We start from the raw sequence: 17500 nt of genomic DNA, 5'->3' as shown, positions 1-17500 counted from the left end.
GCATACATAACTTAAGTTACAACAACAGAGATTAACTTCGAAAAAGTGTTAGGATGAACAGTTTTCAAAAACACGGACCCATTGCAAATCCACTTTCACCCTCTTCTATTTTGGCTGTCCCTACCTCCTTTTGCATTTTTTGTTTATTTTCAAACCTTCTTTCAATGAAAAAATAGTTGTTTTTGTTTTGCTTGATTTTGTTGCCAGTTCCCAGTCACTGAATTTGGCGAAATGTCGTCACACAGCCCTTTTAAAGGAAGTACTCATGCAAAAGCTTGACAACTCAGAGCTTATAATCTTTGTTTTGTTTTTTTCATCTTAGTGGACTGCTGTATATCCTGTTTGCCGTCCTTCTCGGGGCTGTTTGCACACGTTATTCTCTCGTCACAGACTATATGATCGCATCAAAGGTGTCTTTAGTTGGCGTGTTGTTTCTATTTGGCTTGTATGTGTCTTCTCTCTCATCCTGTCTTGGGGCTCAATACGGAGCTCCCAGAGTGCTTCAGTGCATTAGCAAGGAAAACGTAGTACCTCTTATCAAACCCCTCGGCAAAGGAGTAAGTATTTCTTCTCAACATTTTCCTTCTGACCGCACAATCGATTCAAGCTTGGGTTTTAAGAAACGAGGTGAAAACTATCTGCACATTGGCCGTTTTTATAATAGTGACGCATAATTCGTCTGGAACGAACTTGGGCAAACTTTTTTTAGCGTCTGTTAAGTTCGTCTGCTATAAAGACGGGCACAAGGCGCATAATGAGTCTCGACAAAATATCCACTCTAGTGCGTCTTCGAAGACGCACTAAACTGAATATATCGTCCAAATGCATTGTGTCTTGTGCCCGTGTTAATACAAGACGAATTTAACAGACGCAGAAAAATGTTCGTCCCAGACGGATTACGCGTCTTACATGGTACGTCCCGTCTTTACACAATACGGATAACATGAGAGACGCATGATTTCCCTGGAGGCTGCCTTCCCAGCATAAAAACGACCATTGTCGGCTGTTTTTTAAAGATGGATTTTATTCATGCATTGCTTGTTTACGAAAAGAAAAGTTTCCATCTTGACATGGAACCATACGCTATTTCAGCCCGCACAATCCCAGCGCTCGCTTTGCAAGCTTTGTTCAACTACTCTACAGTTAACAATAAAATTTGATTTTTTTTCAGCGGGGTCCTAACCAAGAACCTTATCTAGCAGCCATCTTCGTAGCTGTTGTTGCAGTGTCTTTCATTATGATTGGCAATTTGAACGCGCTGGCGCCGATTGTTACCATGCCTTTTCTGTTGACATATGCGGCAATCGACTACGCTTACTTCAAACTTGCTATGAGCTACGATATAAGACAGCAGCAAAAAATGGCTGAGCGGAATAAACCAAAATCTGCACAAACTCGACTCATCTCTGCTGAGTCTCAGGTACTGTAACTTCGAGTTTGTGCATTTTCTTGCAAGCGTGGATAGGATCTTCTCGGACGACAACAGTAACGCCATTAATCACGGCAAAATACATATTTGCGCCATAGTCGCTGCATAGTGACTGTTTGTTATTTCTCTTTGCTCTTTGTATTGCACAATAACGGTGAAATACTTGAATTGTTTTGGATTTGTAGGAACGTCGTATAGATAAAGAAAGATTAACTGTTTTGTGAGCACTTTGTCTTCAAAACTCCAAAAGTGTGACTAGACCTTATTCACGACGGCCGCCATGTTGGGTTTGCTATTATCATGCAAATTAGCTACTCACTTCTGAGGGGGCAAACAGCACAAGTTCGAGAGGTTATAGCGAACATCTTAGCCACACAGATGATTTGTTTCACGTTCATTGAATGTTTATCATCATCTAGTAGAATGATTACACAAGTTACTTCGATTTTTTTTAGTGAAAAATGAGCAGATAACGAAGTAGAAAGTCAAAATGTCAAAGGCAATCAAAAGATATAAAATTATTATAAAAGCTACTTAATTCTAAATTCTAAAATGCACTGTTAGCAATGTCATTTCAATATTTCGACAAGCCGATTTTCCGCAATTCGCCTTATTTCCAATGTTTGCCCCCCAGCATAACACATGCCTAATTTACATGCCAATTTGAAAACCAAGATGGCCGCTATAATCGTGAATAAGGCCTATTACGGAAAAACCTTAAATAACAATGACCACAACCACGTTTTCTGAGCCCGCTAGACTGAGCACCCCCAGCAAACCATTGTTGGTCAGCAACCTGGTTCTTATCATTGCTGTCTAAGGTCTTCCTATTTCACAGGATATGCAGCACGTGCATACGGTAAATAACGCGTCACGAAGTGTCCCCTTGCTCTTAAAATGACGCGAACTTTTACCCTTACCTAATTGTTGGAAATAGGTAGCATGCTTAGACTTAAAGATACACTTCGTGTTGGTTGTCAAAATTGGGCGTGGAATTTTAAAACGGGCTTTAGAGGGTTTTAAGTGTCTGTCATCAGCATCATGTTTGCGTAGTCATTTGGGATTTGTTAAACATACTATAGTCGTGGGCAAAGCCTTTGCTTGAAGTTCATTTACGCACACACAAAAAGGAAAGAAACAAGCCATTGATTTGCAGGTACAAACAATAATTTATTCTGTTTTCATTTATGTTTTCTTTGAAAACAGGGCAGTGGTAAAAAAGCAAGCTACGGAAGTGGATCTTTCGAAAAACACGATTTTGGTGAAATGAGATTTAATCAGCCAGATGCCACAGAAAAGGACGATTCCAGTGAAAAAGAAAACATTGATAAAGACGACCTCGGCGAAGAGAGCTCTCCTCTTGATATGTCTGTTAACAAAGAAGAATTTACGGTAAATATTGAAGGAGAAAATCAAAGCGATTCCACACCCTTGTTGGACAAGGATTTATACAATAAAGAAAGCGAAGAAGACGAAGGAAAGAAAATCAACACTGAACAAGAGAAAGCGGAAAATAACAAGAAAAGAGGTGAGTGGAAATAATGCTTCTTTTGTTGTCAGGGCTACATAATACATGTAGGTGTATTGTCTCTGTTGTATCATTTGTTGTTTTGTTCTGCAATCATAGATAGCGTCTGAAAAGCTACAGTATTTCCTTCTTTTCTTAGCATGGTAAATGGTTTTAACCTAGGTGTCATACCGTAATTAAGTGAAGTACGATGGTGCGGCTGAGTGTTGCTCACAGACCCATCACTACTTTTTGAAAACCACTGACTAACGTTAAAAATGAAGGTGAACCTAAGGACAGACAAGGAGCAGTTTACAAGATCAAATGCTGCAACTGTCAGGCCACTTGTATGGGTGTGACCAGCAGAAATCTGAATGCCAAACGGGCTGACTGAACACAAACGAGCGACGAGAAATTAACAATACATTAACAATAACATTGCTTAACACCGTTTGCAGACGAACCACATAATCAAATGGGATTCTGCTGACTGCGTTACCTACAGTTCTAATAAGCCATTTTCGAAATATCAAATCTTCAGCTTGAAAGTGAGACAGTGAAGACAAAAACGATAGAAACACGTTGGAATGATTGTGAAATATATTTGCACATCATCCACTTTCGTTTGTCCTTGTCCTCTAAACCTATCTTTCAAGCTGAATTTAATATATCGAAAAAGGCCTATTATTACTAACGCATCGTACTAAGGTAGAATAGACACCACTTCCCACCGCTTAAAACTACTAATCTACGGCATAAACAAAGGACTATAGATCTTGGAGGGTTCGAGTTCGAGTACCGGGAAGTGCGCAGTACAGGTCTTTGTTCCCTTACTATGTTGTAATGTTGAGATTGAATGGACAAGTGTATGAATACAGAAACCGATAAAATGGTTCGAAACATTAAGAAGATGTATCGAGATCCGTAAAACCATAGTTAATAGATGTAGGCTGGTTATGAAACTCGACAAGTTTCTTTGTTTCACGTTTTTGTTCGCTTTTTTGGCTTTGACCCTGCACAAAACCCGACAAAAACACGCTTTTTTGGCAGGATAACCAATCAAAAGCTTCGACTAATTTATTCGAAATTAACTTGCGAACCAAAAAACAAAAGATTGTACAAGGTCACGGTCGGTTCAACATCTAATTGCGACTGTATTGTTCCTGCTTTTGAAATTCCCAGGGTTTCATAACCAGTCCGTAGATTAACTATGGTAAAACAGAGCTTGAGGGAGGGTATCCTTCTGGGGGAGTGATAGCTTCTTTAAACCAGGTAGAGTGCATATTCAACCTACAATAGGTCACTGAGGATGGCCAATTTAACCAAGATACAAACGGATTCAACCGGAGCCCGGATTTGACCGACAACATTTATACCACCCACTGACGTTGCAGTTGAAACCGGAGATAAGTGCCGGCCTGATGGGCCTTCTGGCTCGTAAGCAGAGACTTTACTTACTGACGTTGCACAAATCACTTGACTCTGAAGATGACTTCCGGTCCGGTTGTTGAAATGTCCGTCAATGTCATCCTAAACATTCCCTCTCAGGACGACACTCACACCGACGGTCGTACTTCACTTAATTATTCTCGTAGAGGATACATTTGTTGCAGAGTATTCAAAAGCGCAATAGCGCTATTGTTTTCTATACATGACGTGAATATAGAAAGCACTATATAAACTTGAACATTTACGCAAAGACTCTTTTTGGTAAAGCTACGATAGGAAAACCTTTCACAGTCTAGTTTTCTTTTTTTATACAGAACGCACAAATGAAGAATATTTCAACGAGGAGCAAGAAATAAAATGGGAAATAGAGAAGAAACCTTCATCATTCTACTCTGATCTGTGCAACCGATGGGTGTCGTTAGCAGGGGTGAGTTTGATATCTCTTTCTTTCGCTATTTTCCGGGAGGCCTTCGGGCTTCCAACATTAAAAGTTAGAAGCTCGAGTCAGAGTTAATTAATTCCAGCTGGGATCATATTTACGAGACAGTGAGGATGAACAAGCAGCCCGTTTGGGCAACTTGTCCAGAAATTTGGTCGCCTGCGCTCACAAATAAGGCGCCCCAGGCGACCAGGCCACCGTTACGCAGCAACCTTGAGTGTTTTGTATGTATTCATATATAATCTACAAGTTCTTTTATTTTTCTGAATGATACAGAATATATGAAATTGTTAAAGTGGTACTATAGCTGTGACCAAAAAAACAATTCTTATTTTTTTTGGATTTCAAAACTGTGTTAACTATAAACACTAAGTGACCCAAGTTTTAAGCCTTGATTTCAAAAATACACCTGTTTATTTTAACTGGAATTTTCCTATTCAATGGTCCGCCATTACTAACTTTAAAATTTTGAGAGGTGAATCGAGGAGAAAATGTCGTCAAAGACTCGATAGTTTAAGAAAGCAATGCGTGTGTACGCGGCTGAGTTAATATGCAACACGGGAGTTTCGGGCTTTCAGACTTAAAAACGCGTGTTTTGCATAGATAATAATCAGCATTTACACGCCAAAATTTTAAGCTGGTGATGTCTCTTCCCTAGATACAACCGTTCGAGGTCCAATCGGTCACGGTTTTAAACGTGTGTAATGGAGGACCGTTACACTCAAATTAAACCGCCTTTGGATCAAAATCGAAGCTCCAAATTTGTGCCAGTCAAGTGTTGAGCAAACACACTTTTAAAATCTGAAGAAAAAAGGGAAGTGATTTTTTGATCATAGTACCACTTTAATATATTTGAACTGCAGAAACTGAAGTATATAAGCATTGGAGATCACACCCTGCCAGCAGAGCCTGTCTTAACTAGACGAGAACGAAAGAATGCAGAAATCGTGTAAAGTCTTTATTGAGTTTGCGCAAGCCGTTGCTTGGAGACGTTTCAAACCCAGGCCAACTATCGCCTCTCACTCCTAGACGCCATATTTATTTTCGTACTGAAGCCTCGATTTTGACCTTCGCTTTGTTAAAAATATGATGCGCGTGCAGCCTTAACCGGTTTGACCGGAGTGACTAGCCCAGAAACTTGGGCCTACGGCGACTTAGGTCGTGTTACGTTGGGATCAATCGTTTCAACTGCAACCGGTTTAGGTTGAAGTGATTGAGGTTTCCAGTTAGAACACTTTTCCAATCGTTTTCGGTCGAAACGCGGTAACTCCTGGGAATAATTACTACCAGACGTCTCAACGTTGACAAGGTGAGGGAAAGCAACACGATAGGAGCCCGCGGCAGACTTTAAATGACCCACGTAAACGACAGCGGTCGCTGCCAATACTTTTTCAACCATTTCAACTTAGGTTGATGACGGTTGAAAAAGTTGATCAACCCAACCAACTAAAAACGGTTGATCCCAACAGAACACGACCTTAAAAGACTTGTTCGCCCTCTGGCGAGTTTTAGAGAGGCTCTGCTCGCTGGATGTGGAGGTCATCGCTGTACGCCAGCAACTTTCATTAATCTGTATCATTCAGTCGTTCACATCTTTTGGGATATAACTCGAACTCACAAGTGACTAGCTCTCAGTTGGCTTGATAGCTAAGCTGATTGAGCAGTGCAGTACAATGGGATAATCATGGGTTCGAGTCCTGTTTAAGCCGGGATTTTTTTACAAGCTTTTCTTCGAAAATGTTTAAGTTGGGGGTGCAGGGATTGCGCAGTGGTGAGAGCACTCGCCTCCCACTAATGTGGCCCGGTTCGATTCCCAGACTCGGCGTCACATGTGAGTTGAGTTTTTTGGTTCTCTACTCTGCACCGTTTACTCTGCAACGTTCATTTTGATTTGAGTTAGTTTGTTGATTTCAGTTTATAATGTCTCCAATTAGTGCTCCAGCGCTAGAGCGACTTGACACTTAAATAAAGTTCCTTAAAGTTTCTTTCCTTTAAGTGCGATGATCTCCAACTCTCTTTGGTTTTGTTTCTGTTGCACGCTTGGGAAAGCAAATGTATTTCGCATTGATTGACAACAGTGCGAGTGACGCACATTTCCATGAGCCGGAGACCAACAGGCAAACCCAGAGGACAACGATCTCCAACCCTTTCCACGTAAAAAGGCTTAGTTTTGTAACCATTGGAGTAAGATTTTCTGACGTTATGTAAGGTAAAATCTATAAGTACCATTCTTAAGAGGTAAATTGTTTGAAAGGGAATTAGTTTTTGAGTGGACGTACAATGCAATGTCGTTAAGAAGTACACACCAGGTTGAAAGGGATGTTAGTGTTGTCCATGCTGGTCTCCCAGACGTCCTGGTGTGATCTCGGCTATAGCCGTGCAGATTGTTTCATTCTGATATAATTTGCCCTCGTTTTCTTTCCTTGCAGGCATTTGCTAGTGTGTTCATAATGTTCCTTATTAACTGGGGATACGCGTTGGCAAACATTTCCGTGGCATTAATCATTTACATTTACATTGGCCAGGCAAATCCTGGACTCTCTAAAGGTAACTTGCTTTTAAAATCCAAATAAGGCTTGCGGCCTTTACAAATGAGGCTAAACATCGTTTGAACGTATAGCCATGACTAGTGACAGTTTTGTATTTTTTGGAATGGTAAATTTCGTTGGTTTCGCCGCATCTCGCTCCGTATTATGATTCGCGTCGCATAAAAGGATTAGAGGCTTGTAGGCCTGTTCCTTCGTCTGTCTGGTGACTTCATGTGATCTATTATTGTGTTTGTAGGTTGTGCCTCGGATTTTGTGTTTTCAAAGTGGGTTCAGTCATTGTGGGACAGGCTAACAAGGTGAGAAGGAGATATTACAAAGGCGTATAAATTTAATGTGTGGTTCTCACGTTACGTCATCACCGGCATGTTAGTGTATTAAAACAAAAGATGTCTCAATACTGAGCTCCTTTTGTTCGTGTCCGGCAATTGTAAGACAAGATGTATTTTATTTTACTCTCCGAGAATGATGATTAATCTTGACGGTCTGTCTATCAGTATCGATAACAATAGACTAAATAGAGTAGAAAACACAAGATTTGTGGGTGTCATTATCCATCAAAACCTCTCATGGCAACCGCACATCAAAGCGATTTCTTCCAGAGTTGCTAAATCCATCGGGATCATTACCAAATCTCGTCAGTTTTTTCTTGCAAATACTCTATGCACATTATATAATTCGCTAATACTCTCCTACCTACAGTACTGCTCCATCGGTGGAGCCTCTACCTATCCCCCTCATCTACAACCAATCTTTGGTCTCCAAAAGAAAGCCCTAAGAATCGTGACTCACTCTCCCCCACGTGCACATACCTACCCTCTTTTTAGCACTTTAAACATTCTTAATATATTCAATATTTATAAGCACCAAGTCTCTTGTTTCGGTTTCGTTTTCCTTCATATGCAAAAGATCTTGCCCATCCCTCTCTTGTCTCTTCTCAAACTCAATTCTGATCGTCATCGATATTTTACAAGGCAGAAAGATAACTTAGATCTCCATACTCATAAATACTCTTTATCTTTGCGGGTACAGGGTCCCCGAATTTGGAATGATATTCCTCTCTCGTTACGCAATTATCTCAATCTTTCAAACTATAAACGCAAACTCAGAGATTATTTCCAGTCCTTGTAAACTATCATACGACTTTTCGTTTAACCACGAACCATAATTCCAGTTATTTTTTTTCCTTTTTGCCATCTGATAGTTCCCCTGAGCTCCTGTATGTTCTTTGCCATATAAGCGTCTGGCTTCGGCAATTAACTATGTAAATCTTAATCTGAGTTTTCTTTTTTCAATTAAAAAATAAATCTCGGAGAATCTCGTACGTTATCCCTTGGTCACTTCAGTCTCAAGAGATTGGTTGACAACCCTCTACAAGCAGTTTAATGAACGCAATTTATGTAATCACGAGTTCTTACAAATGTAGCTGTTATTCCCTCTCGCTCACGTGCTACAATGAAATGTCCTAAAACTGCTTGAAACTAGATTTCTAGATTTGCTTATAGATGTCGTTGCTACTGGAGTGCTCCCTATTGCTGTATAATCATGAGCCAGAGTGAAATCGAAACCTAAAGCAAATCAATTCCAAGCTATTTTCCCAAAGGAATCTTCGACTAGATTGTGAAGTTGAAACGAAACCAACCACAATGTTGTTTTGTTGTTAACAGGAAGGAATCCTCGAAACAGCAAATAGTTGTCCCTGCTAGTGGAATTCCATATCAAATATCAACTTATCAACTAACAGAGGAAAATAAAGACTTCTCATACAGAGACAAGCGACATCAGTCGTCCATGGTAACAAGTATAGGACCGCAGTGAGCAAATGATGATCGCAGTGGGCTAGGATAGGGTGGGGTGGGAGGGGTTGGATTTTAGTTTTTGTTGACGTTTTTTTTTTAAATCACAAATGGTATAAATGTTTTATATACTATAGTTAGGTTTTCAAAATTTTATTTATTGCCATTGAGTTAACCTTATCTCTCGCAACTACCACAAATTGTCAATCGTACATCAGTAGCTTTCCTTTCAGAGATAACTTTGAAGAGCAACGCTTTTGTTCGAACTCCTTACTTTTACTCTGTTTGTGCTGTAAATTCAACAACACGACTGGAAAGTACTGCCGAGTAGCTTTCATTTGAATGGTCACACTTTACGATTTCACTCACACAGTCAAACGTTAGAACCACCTTGCACAGCATAATAAACACTTTCACAGGGAAGCACTGCTCAGTAGCTTTCATTTGAATGGATGGTCACACTGTAGGATTTTCCACAGGCACAACACTTGCAACCACTTCGTACACCTTGTTCAGCGCAACACTTGCAATCGCGAGTACACTTTGTTCACAATAACACCAATGGAAAGTTCTGATCGGTGGCTTTCATTTGAATAGTCACACGTGAGGATCTCACCTTCAGAATGAAAAGAAACACAATAAACACTTCATCATCGTCATCGTCATCATCAGCAGCATCTTAATCAAAATAGAAAAAAAACACAATCTAGCTGATCGAAATATCAAAATTAAATTCGAGCAATGCTTACAATTTAAGGTTTTTTTCCGACTTCGTTGCAGGTGAACAGATTCTTCTTGTTAATCATGCAGTCTCGATGTAAATATTCAGTTTAGGGAGTTATTGACGTTGCGTTAGTTCATTGATTGTAATTATGTCATACAGTAAGAAAATATAATTTATTCATAGGCCAGTATCGGTACATACTATTCAACAATGGACCTAGTCTGTGGAAGATTTGTTTTGTTTTTTCCTGCAATTGAATTGGGTATTTCTGCATACAGTGTCATTGTGTTGTGTAGAGGTCCTGGTAACTAGATTCTGTTTTCACGAGCGACGGAGCCGAAGCTGTATTCAGAAGATTACAGCGTAAATGACCAGCCATTGCCTGAAGGGAATCAAATTCAGTTTGTTAACCAAATCTTTGTTTCAATTGTTTAGTCTTTCGTTATTGGCTTGGGTATCGAGCCAATAGCATTATACGTTACGAGAGCTGCTACATGACTCACCGATCGGGATACTCGAGAACGAAATTGGTTTCGCCACTCCATCAATACAGTTTTCACTTGATCAGAAGCGGTTCGTAAGATCGGCGGAGTCGGAGGCGCATCGTGAAATCGGCGGGATTCGGAAGCGGATGGTGAAGTCGGCGGAGTCAGAAGCCAAATCCGAAGAATGCTTCCCTTCCTTGATTTAATTAGTTCTTACTCATTCGTCGCACGTGAAAACCAGCCTAATGCACAAACATTGATATAAATAAGGAAAACGTTTCAGATGAATCGGTAATGATAGAGAACTTTAGCAAGGACGACCACGACAATGAGTTGAACAAACAAAAACAATGGCTATGTACGCGTTTTACGTTTGTTCATTTCCTCACCGTTGTCGTCCTGACAACCAGCCAAATAATCAAATTGGAGTTGATATGGAGGACGTGTGCACCGGACGATAAATTGTCAGTTTTCTCTTCAAATATGCATACCGTTGATTCCAATTTTCATATACACTTTCCAAGCCGAATGACTCGGAATAATCACGAAATGATTACAACAACGGGAAGTTAGATTTGTACATAAGGTTTTCAGAGCTGTCGTTGTGGTCTTTACCCTGCGAGCAGTTGGTTTCTCCTACGCTTCCCGTGAGAGAAACCACTGCGAGCAACCGTTAGTTTCTTTGAGTGAGCCGCCGTCCAGTGCCAAGGACGAATAAATTAAATTTGAACCGGTAAAACGAGTTAGTAAACTTGGGAGTTTGGCGCTTGCGCGTTCGTTCAGCCACGTAACTGCTGCGTTTGGGCGAGCCGGTTGTGTAGGGATTTCCCGCGAAATAAGACGAAGTGATGTCAAATACATCACGTGGGGTGTGACGTACTTCGCACATGCTCGATGGAAAATCAAACGGTTGCTCGCAGTTGTTTCGCTCTCGGGAAGCGTAGGAGAAACCAACTGCTCGCAGGGTATGTGGTCCTTGCTTGAGTTTTCTACTTTTTCAGCTTCTCTGCTACAGCAGCACAACGCTCACTAATCCCTTCAGGTGTAGGCCTTCGGTTTACCCTTGTCTGTCGCGTTTTCCGCCCGTGTCGGCGAACACGTGACTATGCGTCGTGGTGTAATTGGTTCTTTTATTTGTCTGCGTTAGCTGCGAGTGGCCAGGTATTTAGGAGTTTTTTTTACTACGTATAACTGAATATTGTTCTGAAAAAATTCACACTTTCTGTTTGTAAATAAGGGAATAGTGCATATTTAAACCACAATCATAACATTGAGAAGATTATATTTAATTAAGAAAACTTAAGGGATTTTGAATTTATGTGCAAGAATCAGAGTTTTATTTTTTTTTCTTTTTGTATTGTTTCAAAGGGAGGAATGAATATATTGATGAATGTATTAAAAGAAAACATGAAAATACCTTTACGCTCGGAATGCTGCAGATAAAATAAAAAATGGCAAGTTAGACAGAGCGGTTTCATGTTAGTTTATAGCGTTTAGCAGAAATCGTCAACACCCATTCGGACTCAAGAAATCTGAAGACAAAACCTCGTTTCCCAGGGTCTTTCTTTATCCCGTCCCCTCCAGGGAACGAAGAGAGATCATGGCAACGAAGTTGTGCAGTTTGTAGCAGGTCCCTTCATGGACTCGTTTTGAGCGAGAGGCTTAATTAAGGCCTGTTTGAGGGCGACAAGTCCATTTTAATGCTTTAAATCACCTGACCTGTGAATGGCCTGATAAAGACACATAACTGTCAAAGAAATACACTTTTGTTGTCCTTTGTCCTTATCAAAGGCTTAAAATCTTACTAGATGGAGCTCGTGTAATACTTTATTCCACTTTCAGTGCCCCTATAGAAAGCTTAGTACCCCCTTACAGAGCCTTACAGAGAGATCAACGTCTATTCTAGTATGATAAAGAACTGTTTTATTGCTCTATGAAAGATATAAATTGATTTTGATTATCCAAGGTTTGCACTCAAGAGATCAGAGGCCATGTAGGTACAAAACACAAGAAATTGTTTTCCCAAGAATGGACGAAACAGTCATATCCTTCTGGAACTTCTCGTAACTAAGGTTTTGAAGTAAATTGAAATCTGGGACATCAACAATTGTCGTAGTTTCGTTATATGCAAACCGAGGATAAAGATCAATCAAGTGTTAGTGAATGTGAACGAAATAAATGAAGGTTGTCTTCAATTTTTGCGTTTCTTTTACTATATGATCGCGCAGTCGCAATAGGCCGATTTCTAGATTGACCGGAAATTGATGAAAACATAACCCCAACCGCTTTAAAATGTAGGAAGGCACCACATGCACCTCGAACTTCAACCGCTTTCGCGGGGCGTTTTCGCACTGAAAGTTCTTCACCCTCTTCGGGGAAGTCGCTTTAGAATCCAGAGAGAAAACTCGCTAAAGTCGTAATCTTATTCCGCGGAATTTCGACTGTTTCAAGATCACGTTTCATGATTGCAAAGAGCTGAGTAATTAAGCTTTTAGTTAACAGAGGAGGACCGCGTACCGTATGGTATCGAAGAAATGAAATTTTGGTCTCGAGACTAGATGCAACCAATCCCTTTTCATCCAGCTTAGCAGAACCTATGCTTGCTGTAGTTTGTCTCTGCGGGTATATCTTAAAAGTTAGCTGAGACTCGTTAGCGGAGACTTTTTCTTTTTACCGGCTATTACGTATTTTCATGCTATTGTTGTTGAAACAGATGAACTGTTACTGCCTGAATTCTCCGTCAAATTCCTAAATTTGCAGCCGTGTTTCTTCTGGATTATCTGTACTATGTTCTCGGTTTCGCGAAAGTAGAAGGTTTTGTTTTATCAGAGTATCTGTACGTGGGACAGCGCCTCCACCATGTGTGATCCCTCTTAGCCAATTAGCGTCAGAACGGGACGTGGAATCTGAAGATATAACCAGGTCTGAGAAGGCCACAGTGGGAGGTACAGTTGTTAACTGCTGGAGGAACATCTTCACTTTAGTCCTGCCGGAACACCCGCACACTATCCTCATAATCCTCCAGCTCAACGAGTTGGTCAATGATATCTAAATGAAAATTAAAAGAGCCACGCTTATTACTGGGTGGCCTCATAGGCAATTCAGTCAGAATCTGAGTAGAATTTCTCGGTTTTTTTCCCGTGTCGGAAAGTGGGAACCTGTCACTCCCCTGCTAAGTAATGTCTGTGCGTCGAGTCTTCTGCGCGTATTTTTGGTAGGTTTCAGGGGGTAGTACAAATGCGTAGATTTTATCCTTGCTTGTGTCTGGTGCCCACTTGGCTATGGCCACATGCATAGATGCGCTGTTCAAACGTGAACGAGGGTTTTTTCCCCTCGTTCGTATTTGATAAGTGTCTCCTGGCCTGGGGGGTGGGCCCACCTGGCCTCCAGGGATCTTGCTTCTCTTAACCAAGTCCTTCACGCAGCTAAAAACATCTCGTTAGGATGTAGGACTGCGAATAATCTGAGCTAACAGATTTACTCTCAGTTGGCGTTCTCTATGTCTGAGTACTGAGGCTGTGGGTGTGTAAGAAGCAGTAATTCATTTTGAGTGTTAGTCCTTCATTAATAACTTCTTACTAACAGAGCGCGAGGGCCGTACTGGTGAATATTGGCCCGACCAAGGGCCAATATTCCCCAGTACGGCTCGAGCTAGCTCGGTTAGTAAGTAGTTTATTATATGGCTTTTTAATTACCTTTTGCTTTGTTTTTACAAGCCCGTAATCGGCCCGTGGGCATTACGGGAGAATAATGCCCTACAATTCAGTTACAATTAACCAATCAGAGCGCGCGTTATATCGGGTACAAACACAAGCCATATAATAAATTACCTTAAATCAGTCAATTCAACTTTAATGCAAGCAACTTTGCGTTGGTAAGGTCGGGTTAACGTTTCGTTAAACAATAATAACCGATTTGAAAAGACAAACCCTAACCCTAACCCTAACTACCATATAACCTTAATCCCTTTAATACACGTACGCTAACTGTAACCCTAATTAGGACTTAAGACACTGTTTTGGCTTAAAGTTTGTCCCTGTGATAGTTTTAGGTTTATCCCGTATTGCTGTGACCTGCTTTTCCTTCATGCCCCGTGCGGCACACTTATTGTGTGCCGCACATTGCATGGAAGAGTGTACCATGCTTCCACTCTGATAGGTGCATCCTTCATGGCAAACTTTAATGCACGAGTTCATTGCAATTAAAATCGTTTCACGTTTCCCTTTTTTTGAAGCAAAATAGTGTCTTCGTAATAATCAAGATGGCTACCGAAATAATACCATCTGCAAAGCGAGACTTGAACATTTGGAAATTGTCCCTGCATCGGTATAGCTGATCCCGAGCCGTGTATAGAGTGGTGCAAAGAACACAATTTACTTTCGTCGTCCGTGAAATGTCCAAAATCTGTGTGGAAACGCGGTCACTGTTGGCAAAAACAAAGTGCATCGGGAGATGGATTTTTTTGGCGATGCTCAAGAAAAAACGGCAATTGATAACCTTCAATCCGCCAGAACTCATGATTTTCTGGCAGTAAGCTTTCCTTGAAATCATATTAGCCCTAACGACTTGTGGCCCGAAAGTTTACGATTGCCTTCACGACGAGGGCAGTCTGAGGGCTAACATCATCTCATAGTTAACCATCGGCTAAACTTCGTCGTCCCAGACAAACGAGTCCACAGCAGGGCATTGAAAAGACATGGTGGGGAGTGAAACGAGGTATGCCTAGTGCAGGAACATCCATGGATCTCTACCAAAGTTATACACTTGGAAGCATCATCGAGCCCATTGCGTCGATCTCTAGAAAGAGCGATAAAACGCAAAAGCCCACAAAGAGCACCGTTCGTGATCCTGAAATTGCCAGGCCTTGACAGAAAAGGAAGAAAACACATTTTGCAGTGCTTCGGCGAATTCGCAAACAGAAACAAAGAACAACTTCACGAAAAAAAGAGCAGGTAGCCATTAAATTTGTGATAACAGTAATTTCATTTGGTCTGTTTGTTATGTATGAGAATCTGAACTCTATTACAACGAAATTGAAAAATGGCGAAAACTGCAGGAAAAGCGCCAAAATTGTAGGAAAAAATGTTTGATTTTCCTTATTTCAGTCAGACGTTCGACCGGTTTTTTTAAAGTCCGCATGGACTAAGAAGAAAGAACGAAGCTCCACAGTCCCAAAGGACGTCTTTATAAAATTAAAAAAGAAAACAACTTATAAGTTGACATACAAGCCAAAACAGGATGTAATCCTTGGCTTGCACCTGACGTCATAACGGCCATGTTGCTGTACTGAACAATAGAGAAAAAGTCTTTTGGGAATTTGGCTTTATTATTATGCAAAACACCAGCGACATTTTGTTTTTATTTTGTACACGAAGATGGCCGTCTAATCACGTGAGTGCAAGCCAAGAATAGGTAGCTAATCGCATACTGTCATGCACGGGAACTGAGTGAACAATCAAAGAGGGCCAATAAAGTAAATTGAATCATGTAAATTTCTCAACCTTGTATTTAAAATTAATCTTATTAACAAATCCAGACAAAATAATCGAGCTATCTCTTAGCTTGTTTGAATAGATGTAATTCATCATGTATAAAAAAGTATAGTTAAACTTTCTCACATGTACAGCCCTATGCTCAGCAAGGCTTTGCTTGAACAAGCTAAACACGATTTCTTGAGGTTCTGGATTAAAACTAGTATTGTTTGTGGCATTAAACCACCCCATCACTTGACGAGTAAAAGACAAGGTGAATTTGGCAGTCAAGAAAAGTGTGGTCTATGGAATCTGACTCATCGCAATACAAGCAGTCACTTTCACTTTTAATTCCATATCTTTTCAATTCCTTTTTGGTCACTGCAATTCGGTGAAGAAGTTTGAACTTAAATTCTCTTAGCTTATTTTGTTTACATATTTTACATATTTTACATATTTTATATGACATCTTAAATGATTCTACTCCAACGCTGTCAGCCAGCTGGAGTTGCCTGGTGTAGTTTAAAATTTAAAAGCCGTTAAAATTCCCGAGATTTTATTTTTCTAAGTTGAACTCTATGTTCTCATCTGGCATAAAAGATGAGGTCCCTTGGACAAAACCCTCCACTGCCGTGTTAGCTATCTTTCCCACTTTTTTAGACATAAAGCTTGGTATTGCGCTTAAAACTTGGTAGTGCTCGAGAAAATTCAAAATTCGATTTACAGTTATACTTGGAGAGAAATTCCTGAAAAGTAAGGTAGCGGCCTGATTCATGAAACAGATTTTTAACTGAAACAACCCCTTTAGAAAACCACTCCTTAAGAAAAATAGGTTTACCATCTATTAGAATATCCTGGTTGTCAAACAGGAGATATTTTTATAAATGATAATTATAATTTTAAGTTCGGAGAAGAAAGGAAGAGCGTCGCTATAAAATGTTGGTAGGCCCACTAAGTATTTTGTATGGTACTTGCACCTGAACAGATCGAAAGCGAAGACTACCACATTTTCGAAAGAAATGCTCAGGAACAGTTTTCGAGTTGCTTTTAGTATTTTGTAACAGCCTTTAAGCGTTCGTCAAGGCATTTGTTAAATTGTTTTTAAATTAAGCGTTTATGAAAGGGTGTATTTCACCCATATTTGATTGTTCGTCCGGGCGTTTATTAAAGCTTTCTTAGGTGTTTATCAAAGCGTTTACTTTAGCCTTATTTAACCGTTCGTCCGGGCGTTTATTAAAGCGTTTTTACGCGTTTATCAAAGCGTGTATTTCAGCCCTATTTAACTGCTCGTCAAGGCGTTTATTACAGCGTTTTTGGACGTTTATCAAAGCGTTTGTTTTAGCGTTTATTAAAGCGTTTTAAGGTGTTTATCAAAGCGTTTATTTCAGACTTATTTAACCGTTCGTCAAACTGTTTCTTAAAGCGTTTTTAGGCTTCGTCATTACATATATGTGTTTTAATAACCTTTTAACAAAGCGTTTCTTTCGGCCTTTTTTAATTCGTCGAGGCGTGTATTAAAGCGTTTGTAGGCGTTCTTCAACGCGTTTGTGTAGCCTTATTTAGCAGTTCGTTGTAGCGTTTATTAAAGCGTTCTTAGACGTTTATGAAAGCGTATATTTCAGCCGTATTTAATCATCCGTCATAGCGTTTCTTA

The 17500-nt window shown here is 40.2% G+C and overlaps 1 protein-coding gene and 1 long non-coding RNA gene across 2 annotated transcripts in view; one reads left to right on the top strand and one right to left on the bottom strand.

Moving 5' to 3' along the window:
• Positions 1-9819, top strand: part of LOC138003371 (solute carrier family 12 member 8-like) — a 19691-nt gene extending 9872 nt beyond the window's left edge. The window contains exons 7-13 of the mRNA XM_068849411.1: positions 323-557; positions 1172-1420; positions 2636-2957; positions 4700-4812; positions 7254-7371; positions 7609-7669; positions 9038-9819. Coding sequence (XP_068705512.1) covers positions 323-557; positions 1172-1420; positions 2636-2957; positions 4700-4812; positions 7254-7371; positions 7609-7669; positions 9038-9188 — 1249 coding nt within the window. The 3' untranslated portion in view covers positions 9189-9819. The remainder of the gene's footprint in view (positions 1-322; positions 558-1171; positions 1421-2635; positions 2958-4699; positions 4813-7253; positions 7372-7608; positions 7670-9037) is intronic.
• A 932-nt stretch (positions 9820-10751) lies between these two features.
• Positions 10752-12563, bottom strand: LOC138003372 (uncharacterized). Its single transcript, XR_011123515.1, has 2 exons — positions 11331-12563; positions 10752-10971 (listed from the first exon to the last, which is right to left on the bottom strand). It is a non-coding gene; the product is annotated as an uncharacterized lncRNA (long non-coding RNA).
• Positions 12564-17500: the final 4937 nt, after the last annotated feature.

This window comes from Montipora foliosa, chromosome 5 (genome assembly GCF_036669935.1).
Source record: "Montipora foliosa isolate CH-2021 chromosome 5, ASM3666993v2, whole genome shotgun sequence".
NCBI lineage: Eukaryota > Metazoa > Cnidaria > Anthozoa > Scleractinia > Acroporidae > Montipora > Montipora foliosa.
Note: the sequence above shows the minus strand (reverse complement) of the source record. Positions and strands in the feature narration are given on the sequence as shown.